The 20,679-nt window shown below is 63.6% G+C and overlaps 11 protein-coding genes across 11 annotated transcripts; 5 read left to right on the top strand and 6 right to left on the bottom strand.

Moving 5' to 3' along the window:
- Positions 1-96: 96 nt before the first annotated feature.
- AMSG_01407 (uncharacterized protein) lies at positions 97-690 on the top strand (the record flags this gene model as incomplete). The annotated part of the gene is made up of 1 exon (XM_013906556.1): positions 97-690. The coding sequence occupies one exon, from the start codon at positions 97-99 to the stop codon at positions 688-690; it is 594 nt and encodes a 197-aa protein (XP_013762010.1).
- Positions 691-1,299: 609 nt separating this feature from the next.
- Positions 1,300-1,851, top strand: AMSG_01406 (uncharacterized protein; the record flags this gene model as incomplete). Its single annotated transcript, XM_013906555.1, has 3 exons — positions 1,300-1,348; positions 1,438-1,790; positions 1,828-1,851. The coding sequence occupies 3 exons, from the start codon at positions 1,300-1,302 to the stop codon at positions 1,849-1,851; spliced, it is 426 nt and encodes a 141-aa protein (XP_013762009.1).
- Positions 1,852-1,941: 90 nt separating this feature from the next.
- On the bottom strand, positions 1,942-3,509 carry AMSG_01405 (uncharacterized protein; the record flags this gene model as incomplete). Its single annotated transcript, XM_013906554.1, has 2 exons — positions 1,942-2,955; positions 3,003-3,509. The coding sequence occupies 2 exons, from the start codon at positions 3,507-3,509 to the stop codon at positions 1,942-1,944; spliced, it is 1,521 nt and encodes a 506-aa protein (XP_013762008.1).
- Positions 3,510-3,795: 286 nt separating this feature from the next.
- Positions 3,796-5,325, bottom strand: AMSG_01404 (uncharacterized protein; the record flags this gene model as incomplete). Its single annotated transcript, XM_013906553.1, has 2 exons — positions 3,796-5,146; positions 5,198-5,325. 2 exons carry the CDS (start codon positions 5,323-5,325, stop codon positions 3,796-3,798), a joined length of 1,479 nt encoding a protein of 492 aa, XP_013762007.1.
- Positions 5,326-5,933: 608 nt separating this feature from the next.
- On the top strand, positions 5,934-7,056 carry AMSG_01403 (ribosome maturation protein SBDS). The gene has a single exon (XM_013906552.1). The coding sequence runs from the start codon at positions 5,973-5,975 to the stop codon at positions 6,729-6,731; it is 759 nt and encodes a 252-aa protein (XP_013762006.1). The 5' UTR covers positions 5,934-5,972; the 3' UTR covers positions 6,732-7,056.
- AMSG_01402 (uncharacterized protein) lies at positions 6,851-8,447 on the bottom strand. The gene has a single exon (XM_013906551.1). The coding sequence runs from the start codon at positions 8,404-8,406 to the stop codon at positions 6,895-6,897; it is 1,512 nt and encodes a 503-aa protein (XP_013762005.1). The 5' UTR covers positions 8,407-8,447; the 3' UTR covers positions 6,851-6,894.
- Positions 8,448-9,248: 801 nt separating this feature from the next.
- Positions 9,249-11,304, top strand: AMSG_01401 (zinc finger CCCH domain-containing protein 59; the record flags this gene model as incomplete). Its single annotated transcript, XM_013906550.1, has 3 exons — positions 9,249-9,280; positions 9,390-9,490; positions 9,674-11,304. The coding sequence occupies 3 exons, from the start codon at positions 9,249-9,251 to the stop codon at positions 11,302-11,304; spliced, it is 1,764 nt and encodes a 587-aa protein (XP_013762004.1).
- Positions 11,239-14,253, bottom strand: AMSG_01400 (uncharacterized protein; the record flags this gene model as incomplete). The annotated part of the gene is made up of 2 exons (XM_013906549.1): positions 11,239-13,828; positions 14,133-14,253. 2 exons carry the CDS (start codon positions 14,251-14,253, stop codon positions 11,310-11,312), a joined length of 2,640 nt encoding a protein of 879 aa, XP_013762003.1. The 3' UTR covers positions 11,239-11,309.
- An 86-nt stretch (positions 14,254-14,339) lies between these two features.
- On the bottom strand, positions 14,340-15,113 carry AMSG_01399 (pirin domain-containing protein; the record flags this gene model as incomplete). The annotated part of the gene is made up of 1 exon (XM_013906548.1): positions 14,340-15,113. The coding sequence occupies one exon, from the start codon at positions 15,111-15,113 to the stop codon at positions 14,340-14,342; it is 774 nt and encodes a 257-aa protein (XP_013762002.1).
- A 358-nt stretch (positions 15,114-15,471) lies between these two features.
- Positions 15,472-17,716, bottom strand: AMSG_01398 (uncharacterized protein; the record flags this gene model as incomplete). The annotated part of the gene is made up of 1 exon (XM_013906547.1): positions 15,472-17,716. The coding sequence occupies exon 1, from the start codon at positions 17,698-17,700 to the stop codon at positions 15,472-15,474; it is 2,229 nt and encodes a 742-aa protein (XP_013762001.1). The 5' UTR covers positions 17,701-17,716.
- A 219-nt stretch (positions 17,717-17,935) lies between these two features.
- Positions 17,936-20,627, top strand: AMSG_01397 (uncharacterized protein; the record flags this gene model as incomplete). Its single annotated transcript, XM_013906546.1, has 2 exons — positions 17,936-18,043; positions 18,468-20,627. 2 exons carry the CDS (start codon positions 17,936-17,938, stop codon positions 20,625-20,627), a joined length of 2,268 nt encoding a protein of 755 aa, XP_013762000.1.
- Between the last annotated feature and the right edge of the window lie 52 nt (positions 20,628-20,679).

Genomic DNA, 20,679 nt, shown 5'->3' with positions numbered 1-20,679 from the left:
TGGGGGTGGGGGTGGTGGTGGTGGTGGTGGCGGTGGGGGTGGGGGTGGGGGTGAGCTTGTGGCCTGGTGACTCACGGTGGGTGGGGACATGGGGCGATGGTGGCGATGGTTGTGGCGGTGGTGGTCATTCTAATGATGTTGGTATCGGTGGTGATCATGCTGGCGATGCCGACACACACGATGACCATGCGGGTGATCATGCTGGCGATGCCGACACACACGATGACCATGCGGGTGATCATGCTGGCGATGCCGACACACACGATGACCATGCGGGTGATCATGCTGGCGATGCCGACACACACGATGACCATGCGGGTGATCATGCTGGCGATGCCGACACACACGATGACCATGCGGGTGATCATGCTGGCGATGCCGACACACACGATGACCATGCGGGTGATCATGCTGGCGATGCCGACACACACGATGACCATGCGGGTGATCATGCTGGCGATGCCGACACACACGATGGTCATGCGGGTGCTGATCGTTGCTGACATTGCCGATGGCTACTTACCACAGGCCGAGCTCGAGGCTAACCACGAACGTTTCCTGATCAACCACCCCGAGCTGCGCAATCTCATGGCTGCCTTTATGGTCCACGTCCTGGAGAAAAAGCCACACGACATCTACGCCGAGGCCGCAAAGTACTTTGGCACTCTTGCTCCCGAGCGTCCGACCTAATCTGCCCGCTGCCACATGCGTCCGCGTCTTGTCGACCAACCATGAGCCCCCCCTCCCCTCCCCTCCCTCCATCTAACATGCTCCGATCCCGACCTGTATTACCACGCAGCCACTTATTCTTGGTCTGAGTCGATGCGACCACCGCTCCGCCCCCCCCCGGTCGTCTGCCATCAGTGGTCGGCCGACGATGGTCGGCGCTGTGCTCATGAGCAGACTGCGGCAGGCACCACTTGACGCTACGGCAGCATGGGCAAGCAGGGAGGTAGCTCGCTCAAGAGCAAGAAGCGTCGGCATGATAGCAATACACCACCCCCTTCATGCTCGCCTTCGTCCAAGAGACACAAGTCACTGGCGAGGTCGTCAAGCGGAGGCTCGTCGTCTGCAGGCCGAGCAGTGATTGGCTGCTCGGGACGGACGAGCGATATTGCGGTGGTGATGTGGGACGGAGAGACCTTTACTCTTGCTCGACGGCCACGACTCACTCCGGCGGCTATGTCGCTACTCGCTGATCCACTTCTTCCAGAAATCGTTTGGTTTCAAGCATCAAAGGCAAGAGCTATCGTCGTTGATCATCATTATCACCTTGTGCCGCTCGCCGCTCTCACTGACATGGTTGCTCATCTCTGCCACCTCCCGCTACCGGTCCTCCTCGTCTACGGTCGCTTGGCTGCGGCGGGCTACATTGTCAAACGTGCTTCATCCGACCACTCGCCCCGCCTCTCGCCTCATGATCCAGTCGCGGGAGAGTCATCATCGACATCGGCGTCAGCGTCGGTGGGCGCGGCGCTGTCACCGTCGTCGCTGACGCCAGCTCTCAACGCTCCGTGGCGCTTGCTGCTCGCATGCTGCCGGCTTCGAGCAGTGCGGCCGAGCCACGACTGCCATGGGTCGACACCCTCGCGCCGGGCGCACAGCAGGCCGATGTGCAGGCGCTTGTCACGCCGGTCACTTTTGCCGACCTCGCAGGAGCCTCCGGCGGAAGCGACCAGTTCTCTGCTTCCTGGCTTGTGTGGCGGCGGGTCGGGCACGGCAAGCCCAGTCGCCGGCCACCGGATCTGTGCGTGGCGGTGTGCGATGCCAAGTCGCGCATTGCCACGCCTGTCGATGCCGCTCGGATCCGCAATGCTCAGCGCGGAGTCCCAGTTGTCTTTGCTGTTGTAACTCTTGCTTCGATCGAGTGGGTTACCTACCATGACGTGCTCATCCCGGAGCTTCCGATGTCGCTGCCTGGCAGCTCGCAGGCTGAGCTGGCTACGCAAAGCTAGCGACGAGGTCACCCGACTCGGAGCTGGCCGGGCCAGGCTGGGCGGCGCGCGGCCGGGCCTCCGGCGGCGCGACAAAGCCAGGATTGCCGATGAGGGCGGTGGCGACGTCTGTGCCAGGCACAAAGACGGTGCTAGTGTTGCCTGCGGCGAGAGCGGTGCCTGTTGCCTCGAGCACGTCGAGGCGTGCGGCATGGCCAGGGCCGAGCAGAGCGTCAAGCTCAGCAAGGCGGCGGCCGGCCTCTAGACGGGCCTCTGCCGAGATGATGCGGGCCTCTGCAGCAGCACGGGCCTCGATGAGCAGCGCGTTTGCGCGGGCCTCGGCCTCGATCTCGAGCGTTTTGCGGTCGACGTCTGCACAGTCGAGCTTCTCGAGGCGGTGGACACGGATGACCGACTGGGTGGCGAGCTTGTTGGAGATGCCCGTGTCGCAGATGGCCCACTTTCGGATGGCAATCTTGATGAGCCGGACACCGATGTTGGCCAGGGTGCGGACGGCGGCGTCGAAGAGGGCAGCCTTGTCGTCGTAGCCACCGGCGTAGTGCTCGTCGCCCTTGCCGCTCACGCGGCTCTCCCACATGGCCGGGTCTGCGGCGCCGGAGCCCTCACCGCCGGCGGGCCAGCCGATGTCGTTGACCCGCGACTTTGCGACGGTGGAGGTGATGCACGCGACGGCCTCGCGGCGGACAAGCCGGCGGACCTCGTCCATGTTTCCGGCCTTGAGGGCGGCGGCGCGAGCGTCGGTGATAGTGTAGTGGACGGTGCCGTCGAGGTTGAGCGAGACCATGTCCGCGGTGAGGAGATGCAGCGAGTCGACCTCGTCGAACATGTCGGTGACGTTGAGGAAGCCGCGGGCCTGATGGCGAACGTGCCGGAGGACGTGGTAGCCTGGCGGCTTGATGTCGAGCTTGCCGTCGTCGTACGTCACCGCCACGGTGCCGGCGCGGACAATGACCAGCGTATACGGTCCGATGCGCACAATCGGCTCGGAGAGGTCATACGACTCGTGGTAGACGAGCGTTGGTGAGTTCCAGCAGTGCATTCCGGGACCGAGCAGGACTGGAATGCCTGGTCGGTGGCAAAGCCAAGCGTGCCTTCGGCAACAGTGACCACGCTGATTGTGCCGTGCGAGATGTCCGAGGTCACCGCGACTTGCCCATTCCACGATCGCAGCGGCGAGAGCATGCAGTGCCACCCGGGGCCAAGCAGCTCGGGCACGCCGCCGTTCGTCGAGAGACCAACGTGGCCTGCCTTGACCAGGCGCGTTCGCGCCGCAGCGTAGATCCAACCAAATGGCGGCGGAATGAGAAGCCCAGCCACCACAGCCTTGATAGCCTTGAGCACCGTCGAGTGGCCAGCCTTGATTGCCAACTGCGCCGGCGAGTCGATGAGATACCGCGTCTCGAGCATCGAGTCGAGCAGGATGGCGTCCGACGCCGCCACGCCGCCAGCCGCCGACGCGCTCGCCACTACCTCGGCCTCGTACTCGCCAATAAGCCCCACACCGCCCTCGCCCGGGTTGATGCTGCCAGTGACCTTGCCTGAAGAAGGCTCCATGGGATCAGCTTCTTCCACTTTGCCAGCCAGCTGTGTGATGGGCAAGGTCTCGTCCGAGTGAATGGAAGAAATGACTGTGGTTTTGGCCGCAACCCGCACATGCCACAGCGCGCTCAGCGGTCCGCGCGGGTGGTACTAAGAAGACGCCCAGTTTTCGCCTTGGTAGGCGAGGCACGGGGTCAGGCGGCACGGTTGAGATCGATGCTTCTCGCGACTCGGTTGGCGACGGGCCAGTCGCCTGTTCTTTTTACACTACAGGCAGCCGGTGCGGGCGAGCGATGCAGGGCTAGATCCGGACTCGGCCGAGGAGTGCAGGGCAGATGAAGAGGAGGAGGACGCCGACGGTGAGGAGGGTGCTGACGATGGACTGGATGAGCCAGGCAATCCAGCTAAACCACGAGCGGATGACCGAGACGATGGACCAGGAGGCTGAGGCGCCAGCCGGGCGCGGGACCATGCCGTGGGGGTACGTCCGCGAGGTGAGGAGCGAGGATCCGTCAAAGACGTCGAGGACGGTCTGGGTGGCCTTGTGCGAGTCGAGGCCCGAGGCGACGAGGCCGGCGACGCCCGACTCGGTAGAGACGTAGAGGACGGCGTTGCCCGAGAGGCTGGAGCCTGCGACGGCGCGGACAAAGTCTGCGTTGGCGGAAAAGCTGGTCTGGAGAACGGCAAACGAGGACGGCGGGGTGAGGACGGCGCCTGCGCCGTTGTCAAAGGCAGCCGAGTTGACGATGAGGCATCCGGTGCGGCAGGCAACGTCAAAGACGTCGACGGAGAGGCGCGGAACGGCGGCGTGGGCGTCGTGGAGAAAGTAGGCCTCGAGGGCGGGGCGGGCGAGCGAGCCCGAGTATGGGACGACCTTTGACGACGAGGCGACGAGGACGATGGGTTGCTCGCCCGGCACGCAGCCTAGCTTGTCCATAGCGTCTGTGGCGGCGCGAGCATGGACTGAGATGAAGACAAAGCGGGTTGTTCGCTGGTGTGCGGCGGCGAGCGAGCGCCACAGCGGCGACGGCTTCTTGCGCGAGGAGCAGAGTGCGACGACGGCCCATCCGCGGTCGGCCCAGGCGCGCATCTTGTGCATGGCGCCGCGGGCGGCTCCAGCAGAGGCGCGCGCTGAGATGTCGAGGGCAAGTGGGGCGCGGGTGTCGGGCAGGCGATCGAGGATGGCGCTGCGGAGGTGGGAGAACGAGCCGCGGAAGCGGGTAAAGTGGCCATCTTCCGAGATGAAGAGAATGGCTGGGACGCGCGAGATGCGGAAAAGGCGAGCAAGCCGCCACTCTGCCGAAACTTCGACACGACCAAAGCGAGCGACGCCCGCGAGCGAAATGGCGACCTTGTTGAAGGCGTGCATGGCGTTGTGCGAGGCGCGATCGTGGTCAGCGTAGAGGAGCACCACCCACAGCGGGTCACGGGCGCCCTCGACCACATGGGCATACGAAGCAGCCGTGAGATAGACTGCCGGCGAGGAGAGCGATGCGCCCATACCAGCCGACCCATAGCCAGCACCAGCCGATCGCGAGCCGTAATAGTAGGCCGGTACCTCTGGATCGCCTGTGGCGTCGTAGTTTGCCCGTGATCTTGAGTTTGACAACAGCTCGTAAGCCTCATTGATGGCCACAAAGCGAGCGTTATCACTCTCACCACCTCGCTTATCTGGATGCTCTTCTTTCGCCAGTCTCCGATACGCTCGCTTGATGTCGACGCTGGTAGCACTCCGGTCGAGACCAAGGGTGACGTAAGGGTCAGCCTGAGGCGGACGACTTGCGACAAGGAGTGCGAGCGTGCCCACCACAACCAGTATTATCCCCACCATGCTCACCGAGAGCACCCGTCCTCTACCTACCATCTCTTCCTAGTTTGGTGAGGGAAGTGGTGCGGTCGGTGGGGTGAGGGGGAGGAGGGTGGTGACGTGGGCGGGGGGGGGGGGGGGGGAGGGGGGAGGGGGGAGGGATCACGACTGGTCGGCCGGTGAGAGGGATGAGGATCATGGGATCGTGGGATGTGATTGGTGATTGGGGGTGAGGGAGTTTGGTATTGGGGATGAGGGGAAGGGATTTAGTGGTGCTGGGATGGTGGTCATAGTGGTGATGGTCATGGGGAAGGGTATTACGTTGTCGGTGATTGTCATCGGGATAGTTGTTTGGCGGATCGTGATGGGGTTGATTCAAGGGTGTATGGGGGGAAGGGGAGAGGATCGTGATGCTCATGATGCCAATCAGTCATAGAGCGAGTGAGTGAGAGGGATGGAGCGTGTGTGTGTGCGCGAGTGAACGTGTGGTGTACGTGATCACTCCCCCCCCCCCCCCCCCCCCCCCTTCCCTTCCCCAATCATCTTGAATCAACGAATGGCTTCCAATCCATCCTTTGGTGCACAGGCGAGGGAGAGAGCAAGGGATGGACGGTGTGGTACACCTCACCCACAGCCATTGCAAGGAGTCACAACATACTCAAGAATTTAACATGGCTGTGTTCACTCCCGTCAACCAGGTGAGACTCACTAATGTGGCGGTGGTCCGTCTCAAGAAGGGCGGGAAGCGGTTTGAGCTGGCGTGCTATCCCAACAAGGTCATCGACTGGCGTGATGGCATCGAGACGGATCTGGACGAGGTGCTGCAGACGGACGTTGTCTTTACCAATGTCTCCAAGGGATCCGTGGCGAAGGACAAGGATCTGCATCGTGTGTTCAAGACAGAGGACAAGAACGTCATTCTCGAGACAATTCTCACAAAGGGCCAGGTCCAGGTATCGGGCAAGGAGCGAGCCAAGGTTCGCTCCTCGGTCCTCTCTGAGATCATCGAGATCATCGCCACCAAATGCGTCAATCCCGAGACACAGCGCCCGTACCCGAGCGGCATCATCGAGCGCGCGGTCAAGGACCTCAACTTTTCTGTTCATCCCAAGCACTCGGCCAAGAAGCAGGCGCTAGAGCTCATCCCGCAGCTTGCCGAGGTGCTGCCCATTGAGCGCGCAAGCATGCGCCTTCGCATCACCACCCCGGCCAAGGTCGGCAAGGCTGTCAAGTCCCGTATTGAGGATCAGGTCTCAACCCTCACGGTCGAGGACGAGGATTGGGGCTCGGTCTTTGAGATGGTCGCGCTTGTCGATCCCGGCGCATATCGCGCCATCGACTCGATCGTCGGCTCGCTTGCCCGCGGCCAAGGCCGCGTCGAGATCCTCGACACTACCGTCATCGAGGACGGCGAGGAGGCGCTCGAGTAACTGTTGCTGTCCCTGCTGCGCTTTGGAAGGGCACAGGCTATCGCCACTTTGTCGCTGGCACCGGCCACTAGCCCCCCCTTATGAACGCCCGTGCCTCCTTGTCCTTGTATGCGCTGGAGTATGTCATTATGTTCATATGTTTACAGTCACTCTAGCCATGCGGTTAAGCCACAAGCGACATCGGCGCCTTGAACACCTCGGTGACAAAGACTGCAAAGTGCGCCATGACCGACTCGCCAGAGACCGGCGCGATGAGCCACTCCCACGCTGCAGGCGGAAGGATGGCGTACGGCAGCTTAACAAAGATGTTAAACGCCAGCATCCGGCACGCCGCTTCGTCCATGCCAAGCAGAGCGCTGCCGGCTGCAAACAGGGCGTGGAAGACCGGCGAGTCGGTCTTGGTCCACATCGATGCAGCCACGCCGTCGACCACAATGTTGGTCGACACCGTCATCGGAGTATACGCGCCGACAACAGGGACCGAGTCGACGACGACGACGACATCGATGGCGCCCGACGCCAGGCGAACGGTGTCGCCGACGCGGACGTTGCGGATCGGGCCGGTTGTCCACTCGCCTTGCCGCGCAAAGTGGACAAAGTGGTTGGAGTGAGCGCGAAGTGCAGCACCCGAGGCCGTGGTGACGCGGATGGCGGAATAGAGGCGTTCAGGCTTGGCCTTGGCCCAGCCAATGAACGGCGTGTAGCTCTTCACGCCATCGCGGTCGATCGAGAGAATAATGTCGCCGATCTCGAGAGCGTCCATACGCTTCAAAGCGCCCGACACAAGGGTCACGATTGCATCACCAGGAAAACAGTCGTTGTAGCCGCATTGTTCGAGCCTAAATGAGAAGTCAAGATCAGCACGCTTGTAGCACGTGTCCTTGGCAAACTTGGTCAGTCGGCACGTGCTCGTGTTCACGCCGATGCCTGCCGAGCATGGGAAGTCACAAGAGTAGATCTCCGTCGGGACACGGACTCGGATCGCCGGTTTGCCCTCGTTGTAGTCCTCAGTACACTTGACAAACGTGGAGGTAGCATTTTTCTCCACAAGACCACCGGAGTGGCAACCCTCGGCGTTAAAGCCGCCAGATGTTGCTTCCCGGATGATGACTCCTGTGCAGTCGTCGCTCGCCCAAGCCTTGTAGACTACCTCGCCGTTTTCGCCCGACGACGGCGGCGGCGGCTGCGGCGGCGGCGGCGAGACCGGCGGTGGCGGCGGCGACGGCGGCGGCGGCGGATACGCAAAGCTTTCCGACTCGAATGGAACCGGCGACGGAGCGCCCACATACATGGTGATGGTGACTCGGTACTCGTCGTACCCAGTCGCGACCGTGCCGAACTCCATCTCCGAGTTGGCCAACTGGTCCACCGCTTGCGCCGCGGTAATGCCGCCGCCCATACCGCATGTGTCGAGTGTCGAGAACACTGCCGTCTGAGGAATGTTAGCACACTTGGTGAAGCGGACGCCCTCCGAGACCGTAAAGCCATCAGGAACCTGGATGGTCACCGAGACAAATTCGTTTCCCGCCCAGCTTGGGTTTGAAAAAAAAGGCGTCAGCGGGGTGACCGTGCCTGTGGTAAAGTTGACCGTCTTGGTCTCTACCGTCTGGCCAACAGCCATGCCGACAACGGCTGCAAACACCAGAGCGGCGACTGCAATGTTGGCGAGCCCCATTCTTCTTGTTGCAATGTGGAGAGAAGTATAGCTCGGTTGCAGACACGACAAGTGCGGGGGAATGGCCGCCTGTTGCAGAACCTTTGCAAGTTATGCAGCCGCTGTCGTACCTGGCCTCGAGCATCTGTTGTAGCCCACGCAAGCGCCTGTACTCACTCTTAGCAGTGTGCTTTATGTAGATACAACCAGCTGTGGGGTTATCTGCGCGCGTATGCTCCAGTTGGCGAGCGTGTGGGCGGAAGGCTATGTGCCGGTCGAGAACACGCGTGGGGCAAATTACCTGCTGTTTCGTCCAGCCACGTCACCTGCATGGACATGTACGTGCTCGGGCTGTTTTGCAATCAACCTTCCTTCCTTCCCCCTCCCCCGGCACCGAAATTCCGTTTCTCTTGCAACACCACCGCCGTTGGTGGACTTGCCGATTGGAAGTAGGCTGGCCGCCTAGACTGTTGCACGCTCGCTGCCTACCTTCACCCCTCCCCCCTTCTCCTGTGACCGGGAAAAAGAAATGATTTTTGCAATTCACACTGGCCTCCGCCAACGCAATCATGCCGCATCGACATCAAGCCAGGTCGGACCGGACCATCCAGCCTTCAAGGCCACATGTTCCACACGTAGTGTGTTTGCACACAAAGAGAAGGGGTCGTGTGCGGCACACGCAGGGGGATTCGGCGACTGGCGACTGGCGATGGGCGACTGGCCGCACCCACCACCACCCAGCTTTGGCATTGGCACTGCCTTTGCCTCCGCCGGCATCACTCTGCCCATCACGACTCACTCCACCCCCTCCACCCCCACCCCCTCCCCCCCCCCCCCCCCCCCCGACCCCCCACCGTCCACTTATGTCGTCCTCCACCGACATCAAAGTCAAAGTGTACGCCCCCCTCCCTCCTTCTCCCTCGCACTTCCCCCTCCCTCCCCTCTCCTTCGCCATACTCACGCCACCCTCCCCCACTTCCCCTCTCTGATCGTCCTGCCCTCAGCCTGGTTGTGGGCGATGTCGATGGCAAGTACAAGACACTGCACAAGAAGCTGACCAAGATCAATGCCAAGTATGGTCCCTTTGAAGCTGCTCTGGTCTGTGGTCGCTTCTTTCCCGCCGTCACTACTCCCGCCACTGCTCCCGTCACCGATCCTGCTCCCGTCACCGATCCTGCTCCCGTCACCGATCCTGCTCCCGCCACCGATCCTGCCGCTGCTCCCGCCACTGCTCCCGCCACCGATCCTGCTCCCGCCACCACTCCCGCCCCCACCACATCCGCTCCAGCCCCCTGCCCGGTCCTCGATGGATCGATCATCTTTCCCATCCCGGTTTACATTGTGGCGGCCGACGACTCAGGAGCAGACTACGTGCCGCAGGAGATGTGGGCGGCAGGCGGCGAGCTCGCGCCGAATCTGTTCTTTCTGGGCTCGCATGGCGTCGTTTCGCTCGCCTCGGGTCTTCGCATCGCTTACCTCTCGGGCCTCCACCGGTCGCCGCAAGCCTTCCACGGGCTCGATGGCGCTCCGCTCCGCAAGCCCGATGCCTACCCGAGCTACTATCAGGTTCCGCAACTCGACGCCCTGCTGATGACTGCGGCGCGGCTGCAGGCCAGCGGCGGATTTCCGGGCGTCGACATGCTGATTGCGCCCGAGTGGCCTATCAACTACGCTGTCGACGCGCAGGCCCCACCGCCCGGCCCTGGATCGGCCACTCGCGTCACGCCGGCGCTCTCGGGCGTCCTCGCTGCACTCCGGCCGCGCTATGTTGTCTCGGGCGGCGTGCCGGGCGCCTTTTTTGAAGCGCCGCCTGTCGCCAACGTCTACGCCCCGCATGCGACTCGATTTGTCGGCGTCGCCGCGCTCGGCAACAAGGGCAAGGCCCAGGCGCTGTACGCGCTCAACGTGACGCCGGTCAAGGCGCTGACGATGGCCGAGGCTGCTGCCGAAGGCGGCGCGGCGCGGCCGTGGCCACACGCGCGCTACCCACAGCTGGACGCAGTGTTCGGGCCTGGTGCTCGGCCGATCAATCTTGCCGCCGTCGCGGCCTCGCAGGAGGCCTCTGCCCCGGCCTCGTTCTTCTTTGGCGGCGGGTCTGAGGGCAAGCGGACCAAGCCGAATGGCGGTGGCAGTGGCGGGAATCCGAACGCCATCCCAACAGCCGTCCCGTCGCTGCGGATCATGCACATTCCGCCGCCGCCGCGGGCGCCAGCGCCTGCTGCACCAGTGCAGAAGCGGCGTGTGCGGTCGCGGGCGCCGCGGGCGCCGTCGCGCCCGTGCTGGTTCTGCCTCTCGTCGCCCCAAGTCGAGCAGCATCTAGTGGCGTCGGTCGGGACCGAGTGCTACCTCGCGCTGCCTAAAGGCGGCCTCTCGCCGGGCCATGTCCTCGTCCTGCCCATCGAGCACTACCCGAGCGGCGCCGGGCTCCCAGCCACCGTCCTCTCCGAGATGGGCGTGTACAAGAAGGCACTGGCGGCGGCCGCTGCGCCGGAGGAGCTGGTCATGTGGGAGCGGCATCTTATCACCAAGGGCACCTCGCACACCCACACCCAGGTTGTGCCTGTGGCGACTGGAAGCGCCGCAAAGCTTCGTGCAGCGTTTGCCGCCGCCGCTGCCGCTGAGGGCATCGCCTTTACACCCGTGCCAGACGGGACGGCGCTGCCGGACATTGACGGCGTCCACGAGTGGCCGTACATCTTTGTCGAGTACGCTGACGGTGTCCGCGAAATCTGCGTTCTCCGCGATGGCGTCCGGGTTGGACTCACCTTTTGCCGCGGCGTCGTCGCCGCTCACCTTGGCATGCCGGAGCGGACGTCGTGGAAGGAGTGCGTGGTTGGCGAGCAGGACGAGACGCAGCTGGCTGAGCAGTTTATCGCGCGCTTTGCGCCCCACGAGCCGACGTTTGAAGACGCCGAGTAAATGAGCTACTGCGCCGCGTCACTCTCGGCGAGCTGGGCCGCGACAGCGGCATCGACCTCGTGCTCAAGATGGGCGGTCTCGTGGAGGTCATCCGTGGCGTCGTCGGCCGTCACGCCCGACGTCAGCGCCTGCTCGACGATCTCGTGGTACTCGTCGGCGACGGTCTTCTCCATCACCGTGATCATCTGGTTGTCCATGCGGAAGGCAAAGGTGAACCGGTCGTCGAACTCGGCATCTGTGGCGTCTGCGCTGGCAGCGTCTTCGGCGGCGATGCCGCCGTCGAGGCCCTGGAAGATAGCCCGGGCCGAGGCCTCGTTGGCGGCGGGATCGGCGGAGGCCGTGGCGGGATCGGCAGCCTCGTCTTTGGCCTTTGACTTGCGACCAGGCGTCATGCGCAGCGTGGCGTGCTTGACAGCGTCGGCCTCACGGCGCTTGAGGTGGGTCACGGTGGCGGCAACGGCCTCGGGCTTGAACGCGTCGGGCGACGGAATAACCGGGACCACGGCCGGGATGTCGTCGCGTGTGCCAAAGTGCGTGGCAAAGGCGTGGAGGTAGGCGACGACGGCAGGCATGTCGGAGGCACGGACAAGGTCCGGCGCAGCAAAGATGTCGCAGTGAAGGTTGAGCTTGAGCGATGCCGCACCCTTGAGGAAGAGCGTGACGTTCTCCAGCGCCAGGAACGCCGACATCGGGTTGGCGTGGACGGCCGAGGTATCGATGGTCTCTGGAGCAATCTTGCCTAGGATGTCACAAAGAACCTCACCCGAGGCCAGCACCCGAGCAAGGTTGTGATCGAAGCTCCGACCGAGGAAGTTCTCCATCCAGGCGTGAAGCTCGGTTGAGTCCTTGAGGAACTTGAACGCCGCAAACTTGTTGCGCGAGAGAGTAAACGAGCCCTCCTTGAACTTGGCGACCTTGCGAACGGCTTCGGCCACCTTCTGGGCTTCGACCGTGCGGAGGTTGACCTCCTCCGCCGACTCTGCCGTCACCGGTTCTGCCGCCGCCGACTCTGCCGCCACCGACTCTGCCGCCACCGGTTCTGCCGCCACCGGTTCTGCCGCTGCCGACTCTGCTTCGGCCTTGGCCTTGGCAGCAGCCTCAGCCTCGGCCTCAGCCTTGGCAGCAGCCTCGGCCTCAGCCTTGGCAGCAGCCTCGGCCTCAGCCTTGGCAGCAGCCTCGGCCTCAGCCTTGGCAGCAGCCTCAGCCTCAGCCTTGGCAGCAGCCTCAGCCTCAGCCTTGGCAGCAGCCTCAGCCTCAGCCTTGGCAGCAGCCTCAGCCTCTGCCTTGGCAGCAGCCTCAGCCTCAGCCTTAGCAGCAGCCTCAGCCTCTGCCTCTGCCTTGGCAGCAGCCTCAGCCTCTGCCTTTGCCTCGGCCTCGGCCTTAGCCTCGGCCTCTGCCTTTGCCTCTGCCTCAGCCTCAGCCTTCGCCTTCGCCTCGGCCTCAGCCTTGGCAGCAGCCTCAGCCTCGGCCTCAGCCTTGGCAGCAGCCTCAGCCTCGGCCTTAGCCTTAGCCTCAGCCTCGGCCTTCGCCTTCGCCTCGGCCTCAGCCTTGGCAGCAGCCTCAGCCTGCGCCTCAGCCTGCTCCTGAACAGCAGCAGCAGCGGCCTCGTTCTTGCCAGAAACAGTCTGCTCGGCAGCTTGCTGCGCGGCAACCTGCTGCTGGGTCTCCGCAGCTTGCTGCTCAGCAACATGCTCCGAGCGTACAGACGGCGCCGGGGCACCGGCCACAGCCCCGGCATTCACCGCGCTTCCACCAAACGCGTTCTCCACATCCTGCGACGACGACGCCGTCGGGGCGGCCGCCGGTGCAGCGTCCACCACTGGCTGCGGCTCGGGCGCAAACGGATCATTTTCGCCATCAACAGTCGCCACAGCCGGCGCGGGTGTCACCGCCGGCGGCGTGTAGGCCGACGATGCCGCGGGTGTGTACGGGGTCGCGTTAGCAGTCGTCGACGCCGTCGCCCCGTACGCCACGTTGTGCGCCGCCGAGTGGCTCGCAAGACCCTGCGCGTCGCCATCGGGCACAAACTGGAAATGCTTAAGCGAGTACCGCCGCCCGCCAAGGTGGAACATGTTCTTCCACTCGAACAGCATCAGCACGCCCGAGACAATGCCCCAGATCATGGTCATGAACGCCATGCCGAATCCAGTCGAGTACTTGCCCTTAGTCCCGCTCACCTCTGCCTTGCCCACAATGCACACGTAGAGGAACCAAGCAAAACCAACGTTGCCCGCCACTGCAAAGTAGGCCGCCATCGCCCACAGCCGCGCCTGCTCCAGGGTCATGTAGTTGGTGAAGATATTCCAGATCGCCACCACGTTGGCCACCAGCGCCGCCATCAGCGCGAAGAAGCCAAACACGAGAAAAGCAAGTGTCGCGTTGCCACCGTGCCGGAACTTCTTGTACTTTGAGTCAAAGTTCTTCTCAAAGTACGAGATGGGCTTGCACCCGACACCATCAGCGCAGCCCCTTTGCAGACCGAGGTGACCATTGTCAAACTTGACCCACTCCAGCGTACCCATAGCTACAAGCACCCACAAGTCCATCACCATCCACCACCACCATCACCATCTCTCATGACCATAAGTAATCTTGCTCCTCTCCAAGTACTTTCTCCCAGTACAATACAATCCCCCCCCTCCCCCCCCCTCTGCTCTCTGCACCAAGTAGAGCTATGTGGCGGGGAGGCCGGGGGGGGGAGGATGGCACCTGGTAGTCACACATGCGAAAAGTTGGGGGGGGGAGGGGGGGGGGGGGGAAGGGGCACAGTTATGAAGGTCTAGGCAAGGAGGAGGAGGAGGGGGGGGGAAAGGGAGGGGGGGACGTACCGACACAGATGAAGATAAAGGTGAGGACGGAAACAAGGAGGGCAACAAATGGCTTCCATGCCACAACTACAGGGTTCATGCCCACCACGCCCTCTTTCAGCTTTGCGATGTGTTCATTCATCGTATCGTTTTATCGTTGGTTGAAGAGCGGTGGTGTCACGACCAATCATAAGCCATGGCTACGGCGGCACTGGTTGGCCAACCTTATCAGTCATCGGACGCCGCCATCTCCAGGAAGAGAAAGTGAGCATCTGCGGCCGCATCTCCTGTCGACGTAAACTGGAGCTGGTGCTCGCCGCGGAGCTTGAACGCGTCGCGCTCGCCCAGCTCGACAGACCCGTCGGCGCCGCCGTCGATGCGGAGCGCGCCCTCAATGCACACCAGGTATAGCTGCCGCTCGCTGTCCAGCTTGAACGCCACACTCTCGTCGCCGGCGGCACCTAGCTGCGAGATGTAGACGTTGACGTCCTGCCCAAGCGTGATCGTCTTGTCGTGCCCGCCGGGTGTTGTGTTCACCGCGCCGTTGATGGCGTGCAGCAGCTTGCCAGCCCGGTCGGCCTCGGCAAACGCCACCGAGCCGTACTGCGGCTCGACGCTGCGTTCTGCTGGGCGGACCCAGATCTGCAGGAACCGGGTCGGGACCTCGCCGTTGTTCATCTCCGAATGCCTCACGCCACGCCCTGCCGACATGTACTGCACCGCTCCGCGCCCCAGCGTCTCCTCGGAACCCATCGAGTCCTTGTGCGAGAGTTCACCGTCGACCACATACGAGAAGATCTCCATATCGCGATGCGGATGCGGAGGAAAGCCCGATCGCGCCTCGACAATGTCATCATTGACGACCCGAAGCACGCCGTACTGCTGCGGCCCGTCCCACCAATCCGCAAACGCAAAGTGGAACCGCGAGGTGAGCCAGTGGGTCGGCGTGCTCACATGGAGCGAACTTGCCCTAATCACACTTCCCAAGCTCCTTGCCGCCATTCTTGATAGCGCTCTTGGTCGTTGCCTTGGTCTCTGCCTTGGTTGTGCCTCGTTCCAACTCGAGCTACCACTCTCAATGAATCGTCCATTGCCATTCATTCCGCATCCATATGTCGTCAGCAGCGCCCCTTCGCACAACTCACCATTCGCCATCGCCATCACGAACATTGCCATCACGAACATTGTCATCACGAACATCATCACCACCACCGTCACCATCGCATCTACGCTTCCACTCGGGCTGTACTCGCTTACCTCGGCAGCCCGAGTCTGAAATGAAGTGGTGTGTTTTAGGAAATGGAGCCAGCGAGCTAGGCGCTCACTAGCCCTGGCCGGGTGTGGCCCGCGGTCGGATGGCCTACGAGAGGAAAGCCGCCATCCACCCGGATTGACGTGCAGACTCGCCCGCTTCCTCATTAGCCTCGTTGCCAATCTCAATGACTTGGTCGTTGCCGAGATCAACCTCGCCATCGTCGAAATTGGTCGCTGTCCCCTCGTCGTCGTCGTCGCTGACCTGAACCCACGACTCGGAGAACGATGCTGTGCTTGCGGTGCCGTCGGAGAAGACCTCCGACTCGTGGAGCTCGTCGCAGTCGACATCGCCCTCTTCGGCAACGTTGCTACTTCCGATACTCGAGCGGAGCGCCGTCGCCCGCGCCCGCGCCCTCGCCACCTCGGCCTGCAGCCGCGCAAGCTCGGAGTTTGCCTGCGTTGTCGCCGACTGCACAGCCTCGCACTCGGCCATCGTGTCACGGACGTAGACATTGAGCTTGGCCTTGCGCTGCGCGATCGTGGCTTCGCACTCGGCAGCTGCACGCTCAACAGCGGCCAGCATTCTGGTCGCCTCGGCCAGCTCTGTCTTCTTGGCCTCGACCCTCGCCGTGACATCTGCGAGCGCCTCGTTCGCGTCGACAATCTCGAGCGCGGTGATGCGCGTGCCCATCTCGGCCTTTTGGCGCTCAAGCTCTGCGCTCTGAGCGAAGATCTCGTCTGACTTTGCGCACAACAAATTGTTGCGCTTGTCCAGCTCGGCTGTCAGGTGACGGAGCTCGTTCTCTCGGACCTTGAGAACGGCCATGCCGTCTGCAAGCTTGATCTCGCGCCGAATGACCTCGTCACGACGGTCGGCGAGCTCGTTGCGCAACTCTTCGAGTGCGGACGTCTGCTCGGTCTTCTCCGAGTGGAGTCGGTACACCTCGAGCTTGAGCGCATGGATCTCGTGCGTCTTGGCCTCGACCTCGGCCTCGCGCGCGCTGACCTTGGCTTCGCGCGCGCTGACTTCTTCCTCGCGCGCTATAACATTTGCCTCGCGAGACTCCGCTGCGGCCATCAGCTCCGCAACATGCGCCGCTTCGGCCACCATAGACGCGGTCCCACCGGCGGATGTGTCGCGATCGTCACCAGCATTGTACCACTCGACCACGTCCGTGTGCCCGAACTGCGCAGCCTTGTCGAGCGGCGTGATGCCGGCGTTGCACTCGCTGTAGAGGTCCGCGCCTGCCCGGGCCAGCGTCTTAAGAATCGTGAGTCGACCCATGCGTGATGCGATGAAGACCGGAGTCCTGCCATCGAGCTTGGCTTGGTTGGGATTGGCGCCGGCAGCAAGCAGGGCCGTGACCACACTGCCGTGGCCCTCGCGCGATGCCACATACAGCGGCGTTGTCCCATCCTTCCTTGCCGCGTTGCACTCGGCACCAGCGGCAACAAGCAGCGCCACCATGATGCTGTTTCCAGCACGCGCCGCCGCATGCAGCGGCGTGTCGCCTACCGCGTCAGCGGCGTTGATGCACGCGCCGGCATCAATGAGCGCCTTCGCCGTCACAGTGTGGTGTCCACGAGTCGCGACGTACAGCGCCGTCTTGCCATCAGCCTTGGCCCGATCCACGATAGCACCTCGAGAGATCAGCATGTCTGTGATCTCGGCATGGCCTTCGCGCGCGGCCACGTAGAGCGGCGTCACGCCATCCTCGTTCGCCATGTTTGGATCCGCCCCAGCGTCAAGAAGTAGTTCGCCGATCTCGATGTTGCCTCGTGCAGCTGCGATGTAGAGCGCGGTTGCACCGCTTTTGGTCCTTCCATTGATATCGAGTTTGCCAGTCGCCAGGAGGAGCGGAACGACGTCGATGCTGTTCTTGAGCGCGGCTACATGGAGCACGTTCGCGCCGCTGATATCGGTCTTGGTCGGATCGGCGCCGGCGTTCACCAAGAGCTCGACAATAGGGTGCGAGTTCTGCCGCACTGCCACCGCCAGAGGGGTAACCTTGTCTTTCTTTGGCTTGTTGACGTTTGCGCCGGCAGCCACAAGCATCGCTGCCGACCCCTCATCGCACTTGTACGCCGCCACCATCAGCGGCGTCTCACCCTTTTTGTTGCGCACGTCGGGCGCCGCTCCAGCGTTGAGAAGAAGTTGTGTGACGTCTGGCCGCTTAAAGTTGGCAGCAAGGTGAAGGGGGGTGAATCCGTCTCTGTTGGCCTTGTTGATGTCGACGCCATCGGTAAGGATCGCTCTCACTTGCTCGACTTGACCGCGAACAGACGCTGAGTGCAGCGCGGCCACAGCCAGATCCGACGACGTGTTGGGCGGCATATTGACCTGACCTGGCTTGATCGTACCAAAGTAGAAAGGTGTGGCTAAGTCTTGCTGAGAAGCTGTTCTCTTTCGCCATTGTGGTTTTATCTCGGAAGTGTGACGTTCTCTCCCTTGTGTGACTCTGCCGGCCAGCCCCCAGACGCCCAGCTCCAGCCACCAACCGCCAACCGCCGAACGACGGCCGCTGGCCACCAGCCGCCGGCCGCCGGCCGCCAGCCACCCGTCTCCGGCCATGAAGCGACAGCGGAAGGACGGTGAGGGCAGCAGCGGCATGGCACCGCCGCCCAAGAAGGCCAAGGCCAAGACAGCAGCCAAGTCCACTGTCATGTTTGGCAAAAACGTACGTAGCTCTCTCCCTCTCGTCCACCCACCTCCCCAGTCCACGCCCCCCCCCCCCCCCTCCCGCCCCCGACCAGTGCATCCACAGCCAGGCGCCCGTCGACCCCCACCACACGGCCACCCCCCTCGTCCTCCTCCTCCAGCCCCCTCCAGCCCACCCACCTCTTGCATCCTCTCCTCTGCCTCCCTCCCCACACCTCTCCCACTCTTGGCCCACCTGTTGCCGTCAGTCTGTGGCCGTGCCTTGCTCTCATGCAGCTCAACTTTTTTTGGCGCTCTTTTGCTGCGCCTTTGTCACCGGCGAGCCCTTTGCCCGGCAGAGTCGCATACGACGACACGCGTGGGAGGATGGCAGTCCTGCTGCGATGGTGATGAATGAGTCATCTACTCACTATGGCGCGTGATCATGCGAGGGAGACGGGCAGAAGGACCTGGCGGCGTTCAAGAAGAAGCAGCTGACCAAAAAAGTGCGCGAGCTGCGGAATGAAATCAATCGGCTGGAGGCGGCCAACGAGTCGCTGCAGTCGGCCAAGGCCACTGCTGTGGGCGGCCTCTCGGCGCTGTCGAGGGCATGGGATCAGCTTGATCGCGAGGTGACGCGAGCCCTTGTTGCTTCGGGCGCGGCGCCAAGCTCTGCGGCCGACGATCTCGATGCTGCCATTGCTGCCCGCAAGGACGCCGGCGGGACGGACGCGCTGCAGCGTGTGGCGCCGGTTCCGCTTGCGCTCGCAGGCTCGGAGAGCGAAGACCCCGAGTCGGCTGCCGCCGCCGCGCTGACCGCGGCCGTCGGCGACCGCATCACCCGATCGGCCGAGGCGCTGTCGCTGCTGGTGAGCACCGGCGCGACCGGAAGCGTCGGCGGCGAGGCGCGTGTGGCGGCCGCCGAGGCCGCGGCGCGCCGGCACGAGGCTTCGGCCGACGCACACAACGACGCCATCGCTGCGCTCGAGGCCAAGCTGCTGGAGATGCGCAACGAGCGTGACGCTGCGCTGGAGGATCTCCGGATCGAGACGAACAAGACCGGCAAGCTCCGCGATGCCGAGGCCGAGCTGCAAGCCTCGCTCGCCGAGACGCGCGACGAGCTCGACACTGCCCGCGACGAGATCCGCAAGTTCAAGACCCGGGCGTCGTCGTCAACGGTTACCGTCGGCGGCGTCGGCTCGTCGCCGGCTTCGTCAGCGCAGGTCGCCGAGCTGGAGGAGCAGGTCAAGCAGTTCAAGGCACTCGCCGAGGCCCGCGAGGCCGACGTTATTGCGCTTAAGGAGAAGCGCATCGAGGCGCTGACTACCGTCGGCAAGCTCGAGGCGCAGGTCGCCGGCATCCTCACACCGGACGTTCTCAAGTCGTCTCCCATGTTCCTCCACATGCAGCACCGCGAGCCGGAGCTCCTTGCCGAGATCGACCAGCTCAAGAAGGAGCTTGCCGCCGCGCAGGCGAGCAACGAGGAGCTGGCCCAACTTGCCGCCGGCGCCGACGCCGCCGCTCGCGCCGCCCTGCAGCAGACGCTCGAAGAGGCACTCGGCTCGGCTAAGCGCGCCGACTCGCTCGCCAGCCGCTACCGCCAGGAGCGGGACGACCTCGCGCTCCGCCTCAAAAAGGCCGAGGCCGCCCGCGCCGGCACCGACACCAAGCGCGAGATGTACGACCGCCTCTGCCAATCTCTCGACGCCCGGATTAGCGAAATGTCTGCGGCGGCAGCTTCTGCCAGCGCCTCTGCCGACACCGCCTCCCAGGTAGCCGCCAAGTCCGAAGCCGAGCTCCGCGCCCTCTCGCTCGACGAGCTCGTCCAGCACGTCGCGGCCTTTGCCCCCGCCGCGGCCTCTGCCGGCGCGCTCGGCCCGCAGCTCGAGGCTCTGGCCAAGGCGCTGGCCGCAGCCGAGGCCGACTCGACACGCCTTAGCAAGCAGGTCTCCGATCTCAGCTCGCGCCTGGCTGCTGCCGAGGCTGCCCGCGCCGACGCAAACGTCGTCTCGGCTACCGCCAAGCAGGAGCGCGCTCTGCTCACTAAGAAAATCGGCCGCCTGCAGGACAAGGCCGCCGCCCAAAGCGAGGTCATCGCCAAGCTGGAGGCTGCCGACGCCGCCGGCCGCACCGCCCTGGAGCAGGTTCGTGCCGCGAGCACCCGCCTCGAGAACGAGCTCACAACAGCCAAGCGCATCGCCCGCACCGCCACCCAGGCCCAGCAGGCCGCCGGCGCAGAGGCGGCACAGGCCACCAAGGCGCTCACCGCGGCACAGACAAAGGCCGCCAAGCTCGAGGTCCAGCTCGAGGACAAGGTCGCCGAGCTCAAGACTGCAGAGACAAAGACCAAGCAGCTCGCGCGCAAGTTCAAGAAGGCCAACGCCTCGCGCTCCTCCATCTCGGGTACAGGCGATGTCGCCGTCCTCGCCGAAGAGGTCGACATGCTCCGCGGCCTTGTCAACTGCTCCGTCTGCGAGACGAGGACCAAGGACTGCATCATCACCCGCTGCTCGCACGCCTTCTGCCGCGTCTGCATCGACGCAAACCTCGCCGCCCGCAACCGCAAGTGCCCCGGCTGTGGCCAGGCCTACCACAAGGACGATGTCCAGTCGATGTACCTGTAGTGCGCTCGAGCTTTGGCTGTCACGAGTTGTAAAACGCGGCCTATTGTGCACC

This window comes from Thecamonas trahens (assembly GCF_000142905.1).
Source record: "Thecamonas trahens ATCC 50062 unplaced genomic scaffold supercont1.5, whole genome shotgun sequence".
In the NCBI taxonomy this organism is placed as follows: domain Eukaryota; order Apusomonadida; family Apusomonadidae; genus Thecamonas; species Thecamonas trahens.
This window is presented reverse-complemented; position numbering and strand designations above follow the sequence as displayed.

Bases quoted from the DNA above. Each gene is read 5' to 3' on its own strand.
- AMSG_01403 (XM_013906552.1), top strand. From the start codon at position 5,973: ATGGCTGTGTTCACTCCCGTCAACCAGGTGAGACTCACTAATGTGGCG.
- AMSG_01402 (XM_013906551.1), bottom strand. From the start codon at position 8,406: ATGGGGCTCGCCAACATTGCAGTCGCCGCTCTGGTGTTTGCAGCCGTT.